Source organism: Dichotomopilus funicola (genome assembly GCF_033296635.1).
Source record: "Dichotomopilus funicola strain CBS 141.50 unplaced genomic scaffold C8A04scaffold_89, whole genome shotgun sequence".
NCBI classification, from domain to species: domain Eukaryota; kingdom Fungi; phylum Ascomycota; class Sordariomycetes; order Sordariales; family Chaetomiaceae; genus Dichotomopilus; species Dichotomopilus funicola.
In genome coordinates this window covers 77,459-93,495 of record NW_026944110.1, presented here as the reverse complement: position 1 = coordinate 93,495, position 16,037 = coordinate 77,459, and the positions used below count along the sequence as shown (strand labels likewise).

The 16,037-nt window shown below is 57.1% G+C and overlaps 7 protein-coding genes across 7 annotated transcripts; 4 read left to right on the top strand and 3 right to left on the bottom strand.

Annotated features, from left to right (window-relative positions):
* Positions 1–134: 134 nt before the first annotated feature.
* On the bottom strand, positions 135–2,183 carry C8A04DRAFT_15315 (ferric reductase transmembrane component 3; the record flags this gene model as incomplete). The annotated part of the gene is made up of 1 exon (XM_062778438.1): positions 135–2,183. One exon carries the CDS (start codon positions 2,181–2,183, stop codon positions 135–137), a length of 2,049 nt encoding a protein of 682 aa, XP_062633419.1.
* A 1,596-nt stretch (positions 2,184–3,779) lies between these two features.
* Positions 3,780–4,531, top strand: C8A04DRAFT_32465 (putative high affinity copper protein; the record flags this gene model as incomplete). The annotated part of the gene is made up of 2 exons (XM_062782104.1): positions 3,780–3,833; positions 3,959–4,531. The coding sequence occupies 2 exons, from the start codon at positions 3,780–3,782 to the stop codon at positions 4,529–4,531; spliced, it is 627 nt and encodes a 208-aa protein (XP_062633418.1).
* Positions 4,532–4,632: 101 nt separating this feature from the next.
* C8A04DRAFT_32464 (uncharacterized protein) lies at positions 4,633–6,344 on the bottom strand (the record flags this gene model as incomplete). The annotated part of the gene is made up of 3 exons (XM_062782103.1): positions 4,633–5,197; positions 5,309–6,005; positions 6,083–6,344. 3 exons carry the CDS (start codon positions 6,342–6,344, stop codon positions 4,633–4,635), a joined length of 1,524 nt encoding a protein of 507 aa, XP_062633417.1.
* Positions 6,345–7,301: 957 nt separating this feature from the next.
* On the top strand, positions 7,302–9,351 carry C8A04DRAFT_15297 (amidase 1; the record flags this gene model as incomplete). Its single annotated transcript, XM_062778432.1, has 2 exons — positions 7,302–8,718; positions 8,780–9,351. 2 exons carry the CDS (start codon positions 7,302–7,304, stop codon positions 9,349–9,351), a joined length of 1,989 nt encoding a protein of 662 aa, XP_062633416.1.
* Positions 9,352–10,246: 895 nt separating this feature from the next.
* C8A04DRAFT_15301 (uncharacterized protein) lies at positions 10,247–10,560 on the top strand (the record flags this gene model as incomplete). Its single annotated transcript, XM_062778433.1, has 2 exons — positions 10,247–10,277; positions 10,397–10,560. 2 exons carry the CDS (start codon positions 10,247–10,249, stop codon positions 10,558–10,560), a joined length of 195 nt encoding a protein of 64 aa, XP_062633415.1.
* Positions 10,561–11,103: 543 nt separating this feature from the next.
* On the bottom strand, positions 11,104–13,509 carry C8A04DRAFT_15306 (fungal-specific transcription factor domain-containing protein; the record flags this gene model as incomplete). The annotated part of the gene is made up of 6 exons (XM_062778435.1): positions 11,104–11,390; positions 11,790–12,172; positions 12,263–12,396; positions 12,458–12,765; positions 12,849–12,944; positions 13,089–13,509. The coding sequence occupies 6 exons, from the start codon at positions 13,507–13,509 to the stop codon at positions 11,104–11,106; spliced, it is 1,629 nt and encodes a 542-aa protein (XP_062633414.1).
* Positions 13,510–14,690: 1,181 nt separating this feature from the next.
* Positions 14,691–15,782, top strand: C8A04DRAFT_40242 (uncharacterized protein; the record flags this gene model as incomplete). The annotated part of the gene is made up of 3 exons (XM_062784874.1): positions 14,691–14,809; positions 14,876–15,164; positions 15,252–15,782. 3 exons carry the CDS (start codon positions 14,691–14,693, stop codon positions 15,780–15,782), a joined length of 939 nt encoding a protein of 312 aa, XP_062633413.1.
* Between the last annotated feature and the right edge of the window lie 255 nt (positions 15,783–16,037).

Below are 16,037 nucleotides of genomic sequence, written 5' to 3'. Positions count from 1 at the left end.
ATACGATGATCTCTGATTCGATGTGGGAAGCAACATGACTGATGGGGATATTTTGGATGATGATGAGATAAGGACTTTTGGATATAACATGACTTTTTTTTTGGAATAATGAAACAGGGTATCTTGCTACCATTCTACCACTCCATGCGGTCGTCGCATTCTAGAGACACGTTGAACCTTTCCTCCCCTTTCCAGACCTTGCGTCCCGAGTTGCATCTAGCCACGCCCGCTCGCAAATCAACGACCATTCCAGGGGGGCCGCTCCCAAATACACGCGTCGGCCCCTGAACAACGCAGGCGACGAACTCGTCCACCACGGCACCGACGTCCGGTCTATTCTCAAAACTGTCGTATGCGGGCGGGGCTTCCGGCGACGACTCGATATCGTCTTCGCTCTCGGCCCGCGCTTCATCGCCAGCTGTGACCTTGGTTTCCTTTGACTCTGACTCTGCTTCCGCGGCCGGGAGGGGGAGGACCTTGGCAGTGACGAAGATGCGAACCCGAAGACCATGAGCGGCACCCAACCGGCGGAGCTCGTCTAACTCGGGCTCAACCCACTGCAGGTCCTGCTTCCGCTTGACAGCCCAGATCAACTCGACCTTGCGATCCGCTACGACCGGCCCGCGGACGAGGCGAGTCAGGACGGGCAGGACGTAGGTGATGCCGGTGCCGCCTGCGATGCAGAGGATGTTGGTGTTGAGCGTCAGGCCGGTGAGCGTGCCTTGGCCGTACGGGCCCTGGAGGATGATGGGCGTCGTGGCGGTTCGAGTCGGTGCAGCGGTGAGTTTGCGGGCGAGGAGACCAGCGATCTTCTTCGTCTCGCCGCCTTTGGCCCGGAAGATGTAGGTGTGCTTGACCTTCCCCCCGGCTGCGTCGGTCGTCAAAACCGGGAGTGAGACTGGTGTGAACGGGTGGCTTTGCCAGATGCTGCTCTCCGGGAAGCACAGGTAGTAATGCTGTCCGACGGCCCAGGGTTTCTGCGGGTGTTCCAGGTCGATCCTGACCACATCCCCAAACTCGGCGTCTTCCCACACCCGCGAACACGTCCCCTCAGCGGCGCGGAACCCCCATCGTCGCTTGCTGCCTTCCTCCGACCACCACCCGCAATGCAACAACCCCGTCCTCACCAGCCTCACCGCCCGGTCCAAACCCCACAGAATCACACCAGGCAACAAAAAGCACTGCAGCCCCGCCCAGTGCCCAACCAACGCGCCAATATACACCATCCCAAGCACATAATGCGCCTTCCGAAACACCTCATACCCCGTCACCCTCCTCACCACCACCCGCCACGACAACACCCACATCATCACCAACACCACCAACCCCACCACCCCCCAAATCGCATACCCCTGATTAATATACATCTCCCACACCTCCGGCTGCGGATTATACAACTTGGCCTCCACCACCACCCACCCAACCGTATGCAACACCGACTGCACCAAAATCACATACCCCGTCCACCGATGCAAAAACAAAAACCCCGTATACGGCACCCCCGTCACCAGACTCAACACCGACTCCCGCGAGCTGAGCAGGATACTAAGCGGGGTGAGGGCGTACGCCAGCACGCCGACGCGGTCGGCCCAGGGACCGATGGAGGTGCGGGTGTTGAGGACGGTGGGCGGTTGGTTTTTGATGGGGGTGATCCAGGTGCTGTAGGTTATGCCGAGGAAGGTGAAGAGGGTTAGGTAGGAGGTGAGGATGGTTAGGAGGAGGAGTTGCAGGCGGGTGGGGTGGCCGAGGAGGGGCGAGAGGAAGACGGGGGAGGAGGGGAGGAGGTGGTGGGTTGTTGTTGTGTGGAGGGTTTGCACGAGGCGGGTTGTTGTGGATAATATTGAGTTGGGCTGTTGTTGTTCTTCTTCGCCTTGCTGTTTCTCCCCCTGATCCCCATCCACCACACTCCCACCTCTTGGTCGCAGGAGTATTCTCAACACCCCCCACCCCCCCACCAACCCAACAAGTGTCAGCCAAAAAATACCCGTGTAGACCATCCCCCGGTCGTGGGCGTCATACACGGCGTCGAGGTAGGCACAGGAGCCCGGGTCGTTGGTGCAGGGCACTGCGCGCGAAGCGTACCCCCAGTGGGGTTCGAGGTTGGAGGCTGAGGAGAGGTTTTGGATGTGCCGGGGGATGAGGGGGGAGGGTGCTGCACGCGGGGGGAGGTTGGGGAGGGTCATTGTGTTTTGGCTTGTTGGCTTGTTGGTTTGGTGGGTTGATGGCCTGGTGATGTTGAGACTATCACCGGTGAAGAAAGTGAAGAAAAGAATAGCGGCGAGCCAACCGGTACGGTACAGGTACCCGGTGGGGGAACAGACCGTGGGCACGGGCTTAACGGAAGTCAGTTCGCCTCAACGGTTTTGCATGTCTGGAAAGGACAAAAGCCATGTGGCAGGCTGACACGAGGGACGCCTGTTCTCATATGGTATGATATGCAACCGTCTCCAACACCATTCCATATTCCATATTCCATGGCGATCCACAACCACCGGATTGTGGCCCGGCGCGCGGGGGTCTTGGCTCCGGGAGAATGGATTCACTCCATATTACCTCCGGCGGGATGTTGCATTCGAAGGCATGGCTGTTGAATCCTTTGAGGTTCTCCGCAGGTTGTGCATGGGTGACTACACTCCAAGGTACCTTCTGTGAGAGGATCCGGACGTAGTATCTCACGGATTGGCATCTCGGAATCCTCAAAACAGCCGGGAACAATTCCCTAACTTGACCATCCCAAAGTCAAAACCCAAGACCCCAAGACCCCCCCAAGCCGCCGAGAGCGACTCTGTCGAGAACCAAACCCGGGAAATATCACTCGCCCAGACCAAGCCTTCTCAAATTCCCACGGCCGTTTCAATAAAATATGACCCATTCCGGAAACCCCACCGCCGTCCTGCTTCCGAGCTCCAACGAGGTGAGCGAGCGAGTGAGTGAATGTGAGCATCTTTGAGCACATTTCCAGGTCTTGGTAACAGGGGTTTTCGTTTGCCGGCCCGGGGGCGTGGGTCTCACAGTTAGTGGGTCTGCTCAGCGGGCTTGGCACTGGCAGTCAAGCAGGCTCGCTCAGCTCGGCAGGACAAGTGAGGTGGTGCACAGGCCACATGGCCTTCTGTCAGTCGCGGCCGATTTCAGTGAACAGTCGGGCGCTAGACTACCTAGGTGAGTGAGCAGAAGACCAAAGTGGGGGTGGCCGGCAAGGCCGGTTGCGCTATTGAGCCAACGAAGTCCTGAGACGAAACGTGTTTTGCGATTTGGGGGGTGGATGGACGCGAGACGTGAAGGGAGTTGGCTGCAAGTAAAAGAGTGTTTAAAGGGTGGATTGCCGCACTCGCGACGTTTTGTCCGTTCTAGCGTAACTTTGGTAGTCCCCTTCGAGGTTCCCCAAATTTCAGGGCTGCATCCCGACTTGCGCCATTCTTGGATTTATCACCCCACGTTACTCCGTCCCTCACGCGACCGACGTCCGCGCTTCCTCGACAACCCCCAACTTCCCGAGCGCAAGTTTCCGGCCATCCCATCCGGCAGGCAACAGCTGCATTTCCCCGCAAAACCCCCAAATCCGTGTGCTCGACTCCGAACTTGCCGTTTCTCCACGCATGCACCTTTTCCATCTGTCTCCAACACCACAGCGAGGAGGAGGATATCGACGGGATCGGTTTCTCGGCGAGCTTTATCTCAACGACTTGGACTTTGAGGAGGAAGTTGGTAGCAGATCTGCTTCGTCAGTGCTCTTCGATCCGGAATACCCGCGTACCCTTTACAACCGAATAAACTTCAAAATGGACCACGGCGGCCACGGCGGTTCGCCCTCAGGGCCAGCATGCAAGATCTCCGTCAGTTCCTCCCCTCTCTCATGCCCCCAAACCACCACCCATCCAACACCAACCCCCACAAAATAAATGACCTTTTCGCATAACAGTGAGGTGAAGTGCACGAGTACTGACAGCCAGGCGTACAGATGCTCTGGAACTGGTACACCCTCGACGCCTGTTTCCTCGCGCGTTCCTTCCACATCACCTCCCACGCCGCCTTCGCCGGCACCTGTGTCGGCGTCGTGCTCCTCGTCATCGCTCTCGAAGCACTCCGTCGGCTCGGGCGCGAATACGACGAGCGCATCCAGCGGGGGTTTGGGGAGCGCGCTAGGGCTTTGGCTGAGCTTGCCGATGGCGACGACGAACAGGGTGGGTTTAGGGATGAGGTGGGTGGTGATGGGGACGGGTCATCGTCGTCGAGTCGGACTCGGGCGATTGCGAGGGGTGAGCCGCGGACGGTGACATTCCGCGCGACGCCGGTGCAGCAGTTGGTGCGGGCTGTGATTCACACGGCGACGTTTGGCGTGGCGTATGTGGTGATGTTGTTGGCGATGTATTACAATGGGTATATTATTATTAGTATTTTGGTCGGGGCGTTGCTGGGGAAGTTTTTGTGTGACTGGTTGACGGTTGCGGTGGTTGTTGGGGGGGACGGCGAGGGGAAGGTGAAGGGGAGTGGGAATGGGGCTTTGGAGGAGCCTACTGTTTGTTGTGGGTGATTTGGGCATGATCTGGAGATTGGAAGGGGGTAGGGGGCGGGATGGGTTGAAGTATTTACAGATTATTTACAGGTTTATTATTTATGGTTTGATAGCGTCAACTAGTTGTGAGCACCCCTCGCAATCTCATCGGCGAACGCTACACTTGTCTGATATACCCTCTTCTCCTTAGCCTGCCGCTGCACACGGTTCCATTCCAACACCTCCATGGCCATACCCTCCAGCGTGGTCATCACGCCCCTGAACCCCAGTCCACCCTCACCAACCGGCCGCTCAGCCGCCTCATTCGACGCGACAAGATGCGTGCAGATACTGAAAATCCCCGGCTGGATATGCTTAATATCACCCGTAATCTCCGGCAGCACCTTTCCCAACAACGGATACCGAGCGCGGGCCACGATGTACCACTCGATAGGGTACGACAACAGCAGCATGAGCACGGGCGGTAACGAGGTCGTGCGGAAGGGGGTGATGGACAAGGTGGAGATGAGGTGGTGCATGTCGGCGAAGCGGATGGGCGGGTTGGGGTCGGTGATGATGAAGGGACGGCCGGCTTGGGGGGAGTGAGCGGAGGAGGGGCTGGTGGCGAGGATGGCTTCGAAGTCGAGGTGGGCCAGGGCGACGTTGGTGCTGTGGGCGAAGCTGTTGACGATGTGGGAGGACCACCTGTAATATCATAAAGATAAATAAGTGAATAAATGATAGTAAAATGTGGCGAACAAGTAAAGTAAACAAAAATCAGTTCAAACCAAAAGAAAAAGCGGGATAAAAACATACGTAGGCAAAACATCCCTCCCCAACGACCCTCCAACCGTATTATCCGTCGGATCCCCATACACCCCATTCGCCGGCCTCACACACCCCGTCCTCAACCCCTCACAATTCGCCTCGCAAACCATCCTCTCCGCCCGCGCCTTCGACACCGGATAACCCGCATAAAACTCCTCAAACCTCCTCACCGGCGCGTCAAAGTCGCGGGTATCCAGCACCTGCCAATACCCCTTCGGATACTTTCCCCGTCCACCAAACAACAACGACGATATCACCCCCCAAAGGCTGATCCACACCCGAACCGGCCAAATCCCAATACTACCCGACGTCGTCGACACCAATACATCCGCCCCCACCTCCCTCGCAGCCTCCAACACATTCCTCGTCCCCTGCACATTGACCCTCTCACATACCCGCCAGGCGGCAGTCCACCGAGACCGGTCCGAGGGAACAATCACGGCAGCGGTGTGAAAGACGGTTAGGGGGAGATGGGAGACAGAGGAGGGCCAGGGGTGGGTGAACGCTGAGAGGGTGGATTGGTGGGAGGAGATGTCGGTTTTGAGGAAGGGGATATCGTTTTCGGGGGTTGAGGGAGAGGGGGAGGAGGGTTTGGGGGAAGGGGGGCGGAGGTCGAGGATGCGGAGGGCGGAGGGGGGGTGGCCGCGGGCGAGGAGGTGGGTTGTTATTGCGCTGCCGACGAGGCCTAGATAGTTATCAGTGAGTGGGTAATGATAATTAGTTGGGACGGATGGTGTGAGTGAGTGAGGTGAGATTAGTTACCGGATCCGCCGGTGATGATGTATCGGCGTTCGAGTTTCGGCGGGATACGGCTGGCATAGGAAGCGGGGTCAATGGGGTTGGTTTCGAGATGGGCGTAGGTTTCTTGGAGGAGCTTGTCGGTCCATGGTGGTGAGGTTATTTTGGCGATCTCATCGGGGGTTGATAGGAGGAGCTGGTTTAGGCGGAAGAGGTATAATATTACGAGGGCAGTGAGGAGTATTACGGCTGTCGAAGGGCCGGAAAATGAGAAGCAGTCAATCATTGTCGTTTCGATAGAAGAGATTCATCATTAGATTGGAATTGTGAGTGAGTTGGGATGCATGAGATGAGACGATCTCTGAAGAGATGAGTTCAGGCCGTGTCCTTTGTGGGGGCCAGGTCCTTCGACCCGGGACCCACCCCGGGCCGCGCCTTCCGGATGGCTCCCGATTCTCGGCATCTTGCATCTGTGTATGAAGTCTCCGTATGCTCTGCACTTTCCTCACGGAGTTTTCTCGGGAAATTCTGGAAAGGTCTGACAGAAGCTCCCTATCGCATTTGTACCCAATCCACCCGCAAAGAGAAGCAAACGTCTCCCGTTCTTACTCCCAATCCGACACAGGCTATTATTGGATCTACACAGTAGCTGGGATCCAGCCCAGCCCGTCTCCATTGTCCATTTCCGGGCAATCAACTGTAACGCTGTACTTCTCCGCCCTCTACACGACAGCTTGACAGCTTCAATCCGCCGAAACCCAGCCATTCCTGGGTTGGCCCGAGGCTCAGTGTAAACAACATGGTTGACTCACAGGGCGTCCTTGAGGACCTTCCCGAAGCGGTAATCCGCCGCAACCGAGCTCCAGTCTGTATTTCCGCTCAAGCAACAAAGACTCGAGATGGCCGTTATCAATTGCCCAACATCCCAGAAGTTTTCGAATATGTTCAAACTAGTGCAACGGAGCAATGTCACATTTTACCGTGCAAGGGCAAAGGTAAACAAGAGATAAGATCGCCATTGCCTTACCCATGTCGAGTATTGACGTGGATGCGGCTGCAAAGCAAAAGGCGAAGGATTTCGTGTCGCTGACACGCAGATAATCTCGTTTGACGCTGACCACCGTGGCCAGTGACCAATGCCGTGACACCCGAGGTGCTTACTCCTACTACAAGAGCACATCTCCAGCCCAGCCATGATCCCAAGAATTGAAATGTTCATCTCTCCCCAGAGACAACCCCCGCCATGGCCAGCACACGCCTCGGGCTCCTTTTTTTGGTCGCCGCCTCGACGGCCCTCGCGCAACTTGCCTCGACCGGCCTGACCGTCACGCTCAACGATGTGTACTACTTCATCTCGCCGTATTCCTCGGCCACGATCCACGTCCCGAAGGCGTCTCTCGACAGAGTTCCCGATGTGTTTGGCTTCAAGCCGGTGACCGTGATCCAGGACCCGGTCTCTCAAGCTGATATTTCCGCACTGCTGACCAACTGGACATCCCTCGACGACGTTTACCGGCCTGCTTTCTCGGAAGCCATCTTCCACGCCAATTCCGACGCACAACACCACGACGATGCGGTCACAGTCTCTCAGATCCTCCCCGGCCTCACATCCACCCTTCTTCCCCTCTCCCACGCCGACGTCCCCTCGGGCCCTTATTTCATCCACCCCTCCGGCGCCCTCCACCGCGTTTACCGGCTGTACGATGACTTTGCCGCCGCCTTCACCGAGCCGCTCCTCCCCACGCCGAACGGCCACTTCCAGCCCCTATCCGCCAAAATCCCCGGTTCCTCCACTCTCTCCATCGGCGTGCCCTCACGCCTGTACTTCACCCCAACTCCCCAGAAACCCCTCGCCGGCGTCCGCATCGGCGTAAAGGACATCTACCGCCTCGCCGGCGTCAAGGGCTCCAACGGCAACCGCGCCTGGTACCACCTCTACCCGGCCAGCAACACCACCGGCACGGCCGTGCAGCGGCTCATCGACGCGGGGGCGCAGATTGTGGGCCTGCAAAAGACCTCGCAGTTTGCCAACGGCGAGTTGGCGACCGCCGACTGGGTCGATTATCATGCGCCGTTCAACCCGCGCGGCGACGGCTACCAGGACCCGAGTTCCTCGTCGGCGGGGGCTGGCGCGTCGGTGGCTAGTTATGCGTGGCTTGATCTCGCGCTTGGGAGTGACACGGGCGGGAGTATCCGGGGCCCGGCGGGGGCACAGGGGTTGTTTGGGAATCGTCCGTCGCATGGGTTGGTGGAGTTGGATGAGGTGATGCCGCTGGCGCCGGAGCTGGATACACCGGGGTTTTTGGTGAGGGATGTTGAGTTGTGGGATCGGGCGAATTCGGTGTTGTATGGGGAGAAGTATTCGTCGTTGAGCCAAGAGAAGAAGGTCGAGTGGCCCGGGGAAGTGTACACACTGGGGTTTCCCGAGGACGACACCGAGGACCCGGCGGACAAGATGTTTGTGCAGTTTGTGCGGCAGCTCGCGAAGTTTGTGGGTGGGGAGGTGAAGCCGCTCGATCTGGACAAGGAATGGGCGAAGACGAAGCCGAGCGAGGCGGGCAATGTCACGCTGACGCAGTTGCTGAACACGACGTACATCACCATCATCGGCAAGCAGCAGACGAAGCTAGTGCGCGATCCGTTTTACCGCGATTACGAAGGTGTGTCCCCTTTTCCAGACAGAAAAATGGAAGTGAATGGCAATTAACTGACAAAAAACAGCCGCCCACCTCAACCGGCACCCTTTCATCGACCCCTCCCCCCTCCTCCGCTGGTCCTACGCCGACACCCTCCCCGCCTCGGCCCTCCCCACCGCCCTCGCCGCCAAATCCCTCTTCCAATCCTGGTTCAACACCCACATCCTCCCCGCCAACGCCAACACCAACAGCAACAACACCAAAACCACCTGCACCCCTTCCATCCTCCTCTACCCAGCCTCCACCCCCTCCTACTCCCTCCCCCGCAACCTCAACCTCAACCTGCCCCCCGGCGGCGGTCTACCCTTTGGATTCTCCGAATCCCGAATCAGTCCCTTCACCGGCGTGCCGGATTCGGTGTTTCCTTTGGGTGAGGCTGGGACGGGGGCTGTGAGTGCAGTGACGGGGGTGGAGGAGAAGTTGCCGGTTGCGGTGAGTGTGCTTGTGGCGAGGGGGTGTGATGGGGTTTTGGTGAGGTTGGCGAGGGAGGGGGTGGAGGGGGGGTGGGTTGTGAGGCCGGTTGTTGGGGGGAGTGGGGTGAGGGGTGGGGAGGTTTTGATGAGGAGGGGGGTGGCACGGATGGATTGGGATATGTAGGGTTTCTGGGGTCTTTAGGGGTGATTATTAGGGAGGTAATGGCCAGACTATACCGCAAACGATACAGGTTCATTGGTGCAGCATGTGAAACCCCTTTTCTACCGTGGCAAATTATTCCTTGTTTTTGATATTTAATTAGTGGATGTGCTAAATAAAAAGGCAAAAAAGAGATAGAAAAGCAAAAAGCTCACCACAGAGCCCTATCCCCATCCGGGGGGATAGCGGTCTGTGGCTACGAAAATCCCACCAGGGGGCTTTTTCTTCACTGGTCCCGGGAATCGAACCCGGAGCCACTTCGATTTACGACGGAATTGGCGGGGCCAGCGCCCCTCCCGATACCGCTGCACCAAACACCGATTTTTGGCAAATTGGGAGGAGATGGTGACTGTTTCGCTGGGGGATGTAATATATATAGTGTGGGAGGGAAGGAAGGTATTTGGTATCAGGTGCGATCCTAAACAAATTTCCCAATTAGGAAATGACACAACAAGCTCGAGCCAAGACCATTGCGTCATTTCTCTGTGCACAACACGACGAGCTTCAAACAACACAACCAACTTGGGGTTTCTCGGAGAGTGATAACCCATGTCAACAACCTTTCAGAAGGGGTATTCAATCAAGCCTTTCTCCCACCCGAAGGTTGTCGCTACTGGGTTTGACACCCTAACTGCTCAAACTAATTACCCCGCATCAAAACCTATCTTGTCTCAACCTGAGTTGTTCACTCTTGGGTTTCTCTAGATAATCAACACAACTCTCCAAGTCAAAATTGAGCCTTTTCGCATTAAAGCCGACGACACACACCAACATCACGGTTTACAACACAACACTTTTTAACCCGCATTCAAACTCTCGACCATCAAAGAGAGAAGTCCACAACCAGAAGAAACCCAAAATGTGCCACAAAACAACCTGCAATACCTGCCGTAGGTCCTTGAATCTCAGCCTGCCTTTCCAGCCTTATCAACCCCCCCTTACTCCCTGACCCTTACCCAATGCATTTGGAAGAGTAAACTAACAGAGATGTACTTACTTACGCGCCTAGAAAAAACAACCTGGTTCGGCTGTGGTTTCCACGTTCCCAGCGTGATGGACAGCGTTCCGAAAGACGAGTGGTGCACGTGTGAGCCCAAAGTAGAAAAGAGTGGGAGGGAGTACCCGCCTGCTGGATCTGTCTTGGGTGGCTTGGGGAAGTGTATTGTTTCTTAGGCTTAAGTAGCATACGGTCAGGTTGTATAGTACGGGCTGGGACTGTGTGTGTAGTGTGGCTGGGTATGGCTGGGTAGCTTGCTGGATCCCAATCGCTCAATTTCTCGGGAGGAAATAGATTGGATGACAGGATGGTGATATGAGCTGGACATTTGGGATAAGATGGCGGTATTAATGGAGGGAGGGGTACTTATGAGCTGGATATTGGGTTGCATTCAAGTTGTGATATTTCAACTTTAATTACATTCTTCCTGCTGCAAATCAATACCTAGGGAGATACATCTGTCTTGACCACATACAACTGAATCAGAGACAATATGAAGAGTAGGAGTAGATTTAGCCAAGAATCTATGAACAGGCCACCTGTGCCCAATACCCGCTATATCCAAACCTCAGATTGTTTCTTACCTAGAGAGGAATTACCAACAAGCCAGAGTAGAGATCCCACCAGGGTATACCTAACCAACCAACCACCCAAAAACAAACCTCCCTACTATATTCCCTTTCTGTCCCCCTCTCCCACATGCCACTAACCCCGGGATATCAAATAATCAAACACAGCGGCTCAACAAAACACCCATCCCACCCCCCCTCTCCCCCCTTCGCCCAATACCTCTCCAAAACCGCCTTCCCCACGCGAGGCGTCGCCCCGCCCTGATCCCGACTCAACTCATCCAACCGACTACTAATCCACCGCTGCACCTCTCTTCCCGCCCGCGCCGCCTCGACGCCAGCGACAACCAGCGGCCAGGTCATGCGTTTTTTCACCCGCGGGACGTGCACGGCTTCTTCGAGGAGGGCGAAGAGGCGGCGGGCGTGGGAGGCGCGGGCTAGGGAGAGGGTTAGGGTTAGTTCGTCGTCGGTGGTCATGCCTATGGATGATGTGCCGTTGGTGGTGGAATCGGGGGAAGTGTCGGTTGGGAGATCTGGAGAGGAGAGAACGTCCGGGTGGACGTTGAGGTTGATGGAGGATGGCGAGGGAGACAGGCCCGGAGGTGGGGATGGACCGAAGGCGGCTGCGAAGGTGGAGGAGGAGGGGGTTGGGTAGCCTGGGGTGGATGCGTCGGCGGTGTCGAAGTCGTACATGGGTTGTTCGTGGGCGTCGATGTCGTAGCCGTCTACGTAGCTGTCTACCCATTCTTCTACCACTCGCGGAATTGGCGCAGCGGCAGCACTAGAGGTGGGGATTTCGACGTCGACGTCGACGTCGGCTTCGGCTTCGGTCGCACGTCGAGGGACGTACTCCCCGCCGGGAAACGCGCCGGACGATTGGAATCCCAGAATGGCGTACAACGCCACGGCCTCGCGGTACAGACCCCCTAGGAGAACCCACTCGTCGCGGAAGGTCTCGTGGGACTCGCCCCAGGCCTGGGCGTCAAAGGCCTGGACACGGGCGAGGATGCGCTGGGCAGCGCGGGTGGTCTGCGGGGAGGGGGCTCCGGTGCGCAGGTCGCTGATGAGCACGATCTCGGTGAAGAGGGGCGTGGGGCACGCGACGGAGGGGTAGTACATCTCGCTGTAGTAGGCCTGGATCAGGCGGAGGGTCTCGGCGGTGCTGGTGCTGTGGAACTGGTCGTCGCGGGGGCTGGTGCTGTTGGCGAAGATGTTGGCTCTAGATTTATCAATTTATAGTAGTGAGCGAATTTGAGTCATGAGGTGGTTGTAAATGACCGATCACTGGGATAACACAGGGCAGACATACATAAACAAGGCCATCAGGCTGAGCTGCATGTAGGGCACGTCGCGGATGATATCACTAAAACTGCCCCAGGACCGCAGCAGGTTGACATATGCCTCGATATGCGTGCGCCAGCACGGCGTAAACGACTGTTGCAGCTATACCCGTCGTTAGTCTCATTAGCCCCTGGTATCAACACAACCCCAGAGATCAACATACCATAGCAAACAACAGCGCATACACCGCCGTGATAGTCACCGCATGCGTCCGCGTCTTCTCATTCCCAATCAACCGGGTAATCTCGCGCACGGCGATGTCCCGATGCCGGTACAGCCGCGTCCACAGCGGTTTAACCATCTGGCACGTGGTCGGGTCGTCAGCCGTCTGGATGATGCGGTGGCTGATGACGACAGAGACTAGCGTGTGGGTTATGGAAGGGGGCACGCCCTCGAGCAGGACCATGGGGACCAGAAAGCCGCTGGGGCCGAGCAGCGACTGCTCGATCTGCGGGTAGATGTGCAAGTTGTCTGGGCGTTTTAGTCAGCGAATGGAGAGCCAGACAGAAAGTTATCCGGTGAGAGAGGACGGAGGTACAATAGAAAGAACATACAGTACATCATGGCCTCAAAGACATCCACCACCTCAGGCCGCAGATCCACAGGCCGGCCAAACCACCCTTCGTCCTGCACCTGGCCCTCATTCTCCGCTGGCGGGTGCAACAGCAGCGCAACAGCCGCTTCTGCAGGCACAACCACCGACGGCCGCCGTCTCCGGGCCGCCGCAGCCCTGCGCTGCTGCTGCTGCTCTTTCTGTGAGAGTGGGGGCATGTCTTCTGCGGAATCTGTCATACCAGCTCGTCCTGTAGTTCCGTTGTTGCGTGCCTTCGGTCTCTGCGTCACGGTGACTTTTCGATCCACCGCCCCGCGAGACTGCTGAGATTTAGGGTTTGCCCTCCCAGCGGGACTCTTCTTCCGCCGCGTGCGTGACATCACCTGGCCCGGGGCCAGCCACGTCAGGGGCTTCTTGTCGGCATACCCGGGACACACGATCCCCGCGGCCCGGCACTTGCTGCACACGGGCTGGGCGCCGTCACACACCAGTCTCCGGCGTCGGCACTCCCAGCATTGTTGCCGTTCTGAGGGGGTGGCGCCACCGGTGGTACCTGCAGCTGTTCCGGTTGCTCCTGTTGTGGGTTTGGCGTTGATCGAGTCCAGGCTCGTGGGGTCCGACTCTGGCGAGTGAGAGTCGGTCGCGACGGTCGGGACACGCATCGCTGGGTTCGGGACCGTAAACCCGGTTGACGAAATCCGAAAAAAATCAAACAAGAAATTCCGAGGATCCAACGGCTCGGACCGTGGCTGCCGAGCGTTCTGTCGCGGGGTGGAACTTTCAGCCAGAAACTGTTTTTACACCTTAGTGTAGGTACTGGTGTGTGCCACTTGTGTGCAAGAAAGGCAACTTGGGCAACTTGGGCGAAAGCCTGCTGCGTATTTTCCGTTTTCGTCTGGTCTCTGCGCGGGTCTGCAACACGCCGACTGTCCTTATACGTTCCTCGCGGCGCCCGTCCGATCATGGATTCATAAAGATGGATGGGTGTGCCCCTGCGGCCGTATTAAGGATAGGTCATTTGCGGTCGCGGTCTGGACCAGATTGTGCCTTGTGGATGATGGTGTTGCAGCGGTAGTTGCTGACCCCCTACCACTACCCCCCCCGGCTCGCTCCGTCAAAGGCCCCGCAAACCCGTCGAATCAGCCCTGCCACAGTCGGCTGCCAAAAGACTTCAACCCCAATGGCCCAAAGGGAGATTCCATGGTGGATCTCAAAGTCTTGGCCATCATTTTCGCCCGATTGGGAAGGAACGGTGCACACCTGTGTCCGTGCACCCAGGCCCTGATTCGTGCTGACTCCAGCGGAAGGATTGCGCTGTGCAGCTCTATTTTGTGGGGCATTCTCGGCCGTTGCGCCTATCATGGACATTCTCCAAGCGATCGCCCAATGAGTTTGAACTCCCAAAGCCTGTTCTGTGGGAAGTGTGGCTTCACTGCCACGCAGGCGATGTTCTGCCGTTCGTTCTCAAGCCAACCCTGAGCCAACCCAGAAAGTTTTAACGTTGAAATTTATGATGAAGGCGCGGAGCCGTGCAGCGTGGCTGTTCCTGACACCAGGGGTCATCAACCCATCTTTTGCCGAATCGGGACAAAACCAACCAAGTGCGTCGGGGGTATGAGATCATCGCAGCATTCGTAGGATCGTGATAAAATCCAGCTGGAGTCCAAGTTGTGTTTCAAGCGGGAGTCGACGTGCTTCGAGATTCCGGGTCTTTATCAGCAACCGCATCCCACTGCTCCTTGGCGCTTGGCCTTTTGTGTTTGTCCCCAAACGCCGATAACTCAGCTTCGATAATCGGCAGATAATCGCTTACCAAGAGCATCGCAACCCAACGGCGGCAAACATGGAGAACGGCGAGCCTGTCGAAGGGAGCATCTGGTTCTACGCCCCGACCAAGGGCGCGCCGATTCCCTTTGCCGTGATCTTTGGGCTATCCACCGCCCTCCACCTCTGGCAGTGCGCGTAGGTCAACCCTCTTACCCTCCCTGATAACCACCACCGCCAATACCGATGAACTAACCCATTCAGCCGCTACAAATCCTGGAAAGTCACCGCCTACCTCCCCTTCTGCGCCGCCATCTTCACCGCCGGCTTCGCCTGCCGCGAAGTCGGCGCCTTCGACTACACCAACATCAACATCTACATCGCCTCCACCCTCCTCGTCTACATGTCCCCGCCCATCCTCGAACTCGCCAATTACCACATCCTCGGCCGCACCCTCTACTACGTCCCCTACTTCTCCCCCATCCACCCCGGCCGCGTCCTCACCACCCTCGGCACGCTCTCCGCTATCGTCGAGGTCCTTAACGGGTTGGGCGTGGCGTATTTCGCTGTCAGCCGCACGCCGGACGCGAAGTACTATACCGTTGGGACGAATCTGCTGAGGGCGTCGCTGGCGCTGCAGTTGGCGGTTATCACCCTGTTTTATACCCTCGCCGGCGTCTTCCACTACCGGTGCGTGCGCGCTGGCGTGGCCCACCCGCGCGTAAAGGGGGTTCTGTACTCGCTGTACGTGAGCATGCTGCTCATCCTAGCGCGAACCATCTACCGTGCAGTCGAGCACTTCGCCGCGCCAGCCTCTAGCGCAACCACGGTCAACATCCACGACCTCAGCCCCATCCTGCGGTACGAGTGGTTCTTCTGGGTGTTTGAAGCCAGTCCCATGCTGGTGAATGTACTGTTGTGGAATGCGCGCCATCCGCTGCGGACTGGGGGTGGGCTGCCGTCGAATCATAAGAAGTATTTGGCGCAGGATGGGACTACGGAGTTGGATGGGCCGGGGTGGGCGGATAAGAGGAATTTGGTGATGACGGTTATTGATCCGTTTGGGTTGGTGGCGGTTTGTGAGAGGGATCGGAAGGGCGAGCCGTTTTGGGAGGAGAATGGGTTTCATCATTTGTTGGGGGGGAAGAGTGGTACCGGGCAGAATGTGTAAGGCGAGGTGGGGGTAGATTTCTTTGTTTTTGTGATTCAGTGATACCATTTGATTTATAGACGTGTCCCTTTTCAATACCCTACAATTAGAGAGCATTTTGAGAATATCCTCAGTCGCGTCGCGTCCATAATTAATTAAATGGCCATGTCTGAGCGAGTGAAGCCGCAGATATGGGTAACCAAAAATTACCCCAGGATCTTGTTGAATAATTAATTATTTCAAACACTCACGCCAACCGACACCACTTGGCATCAA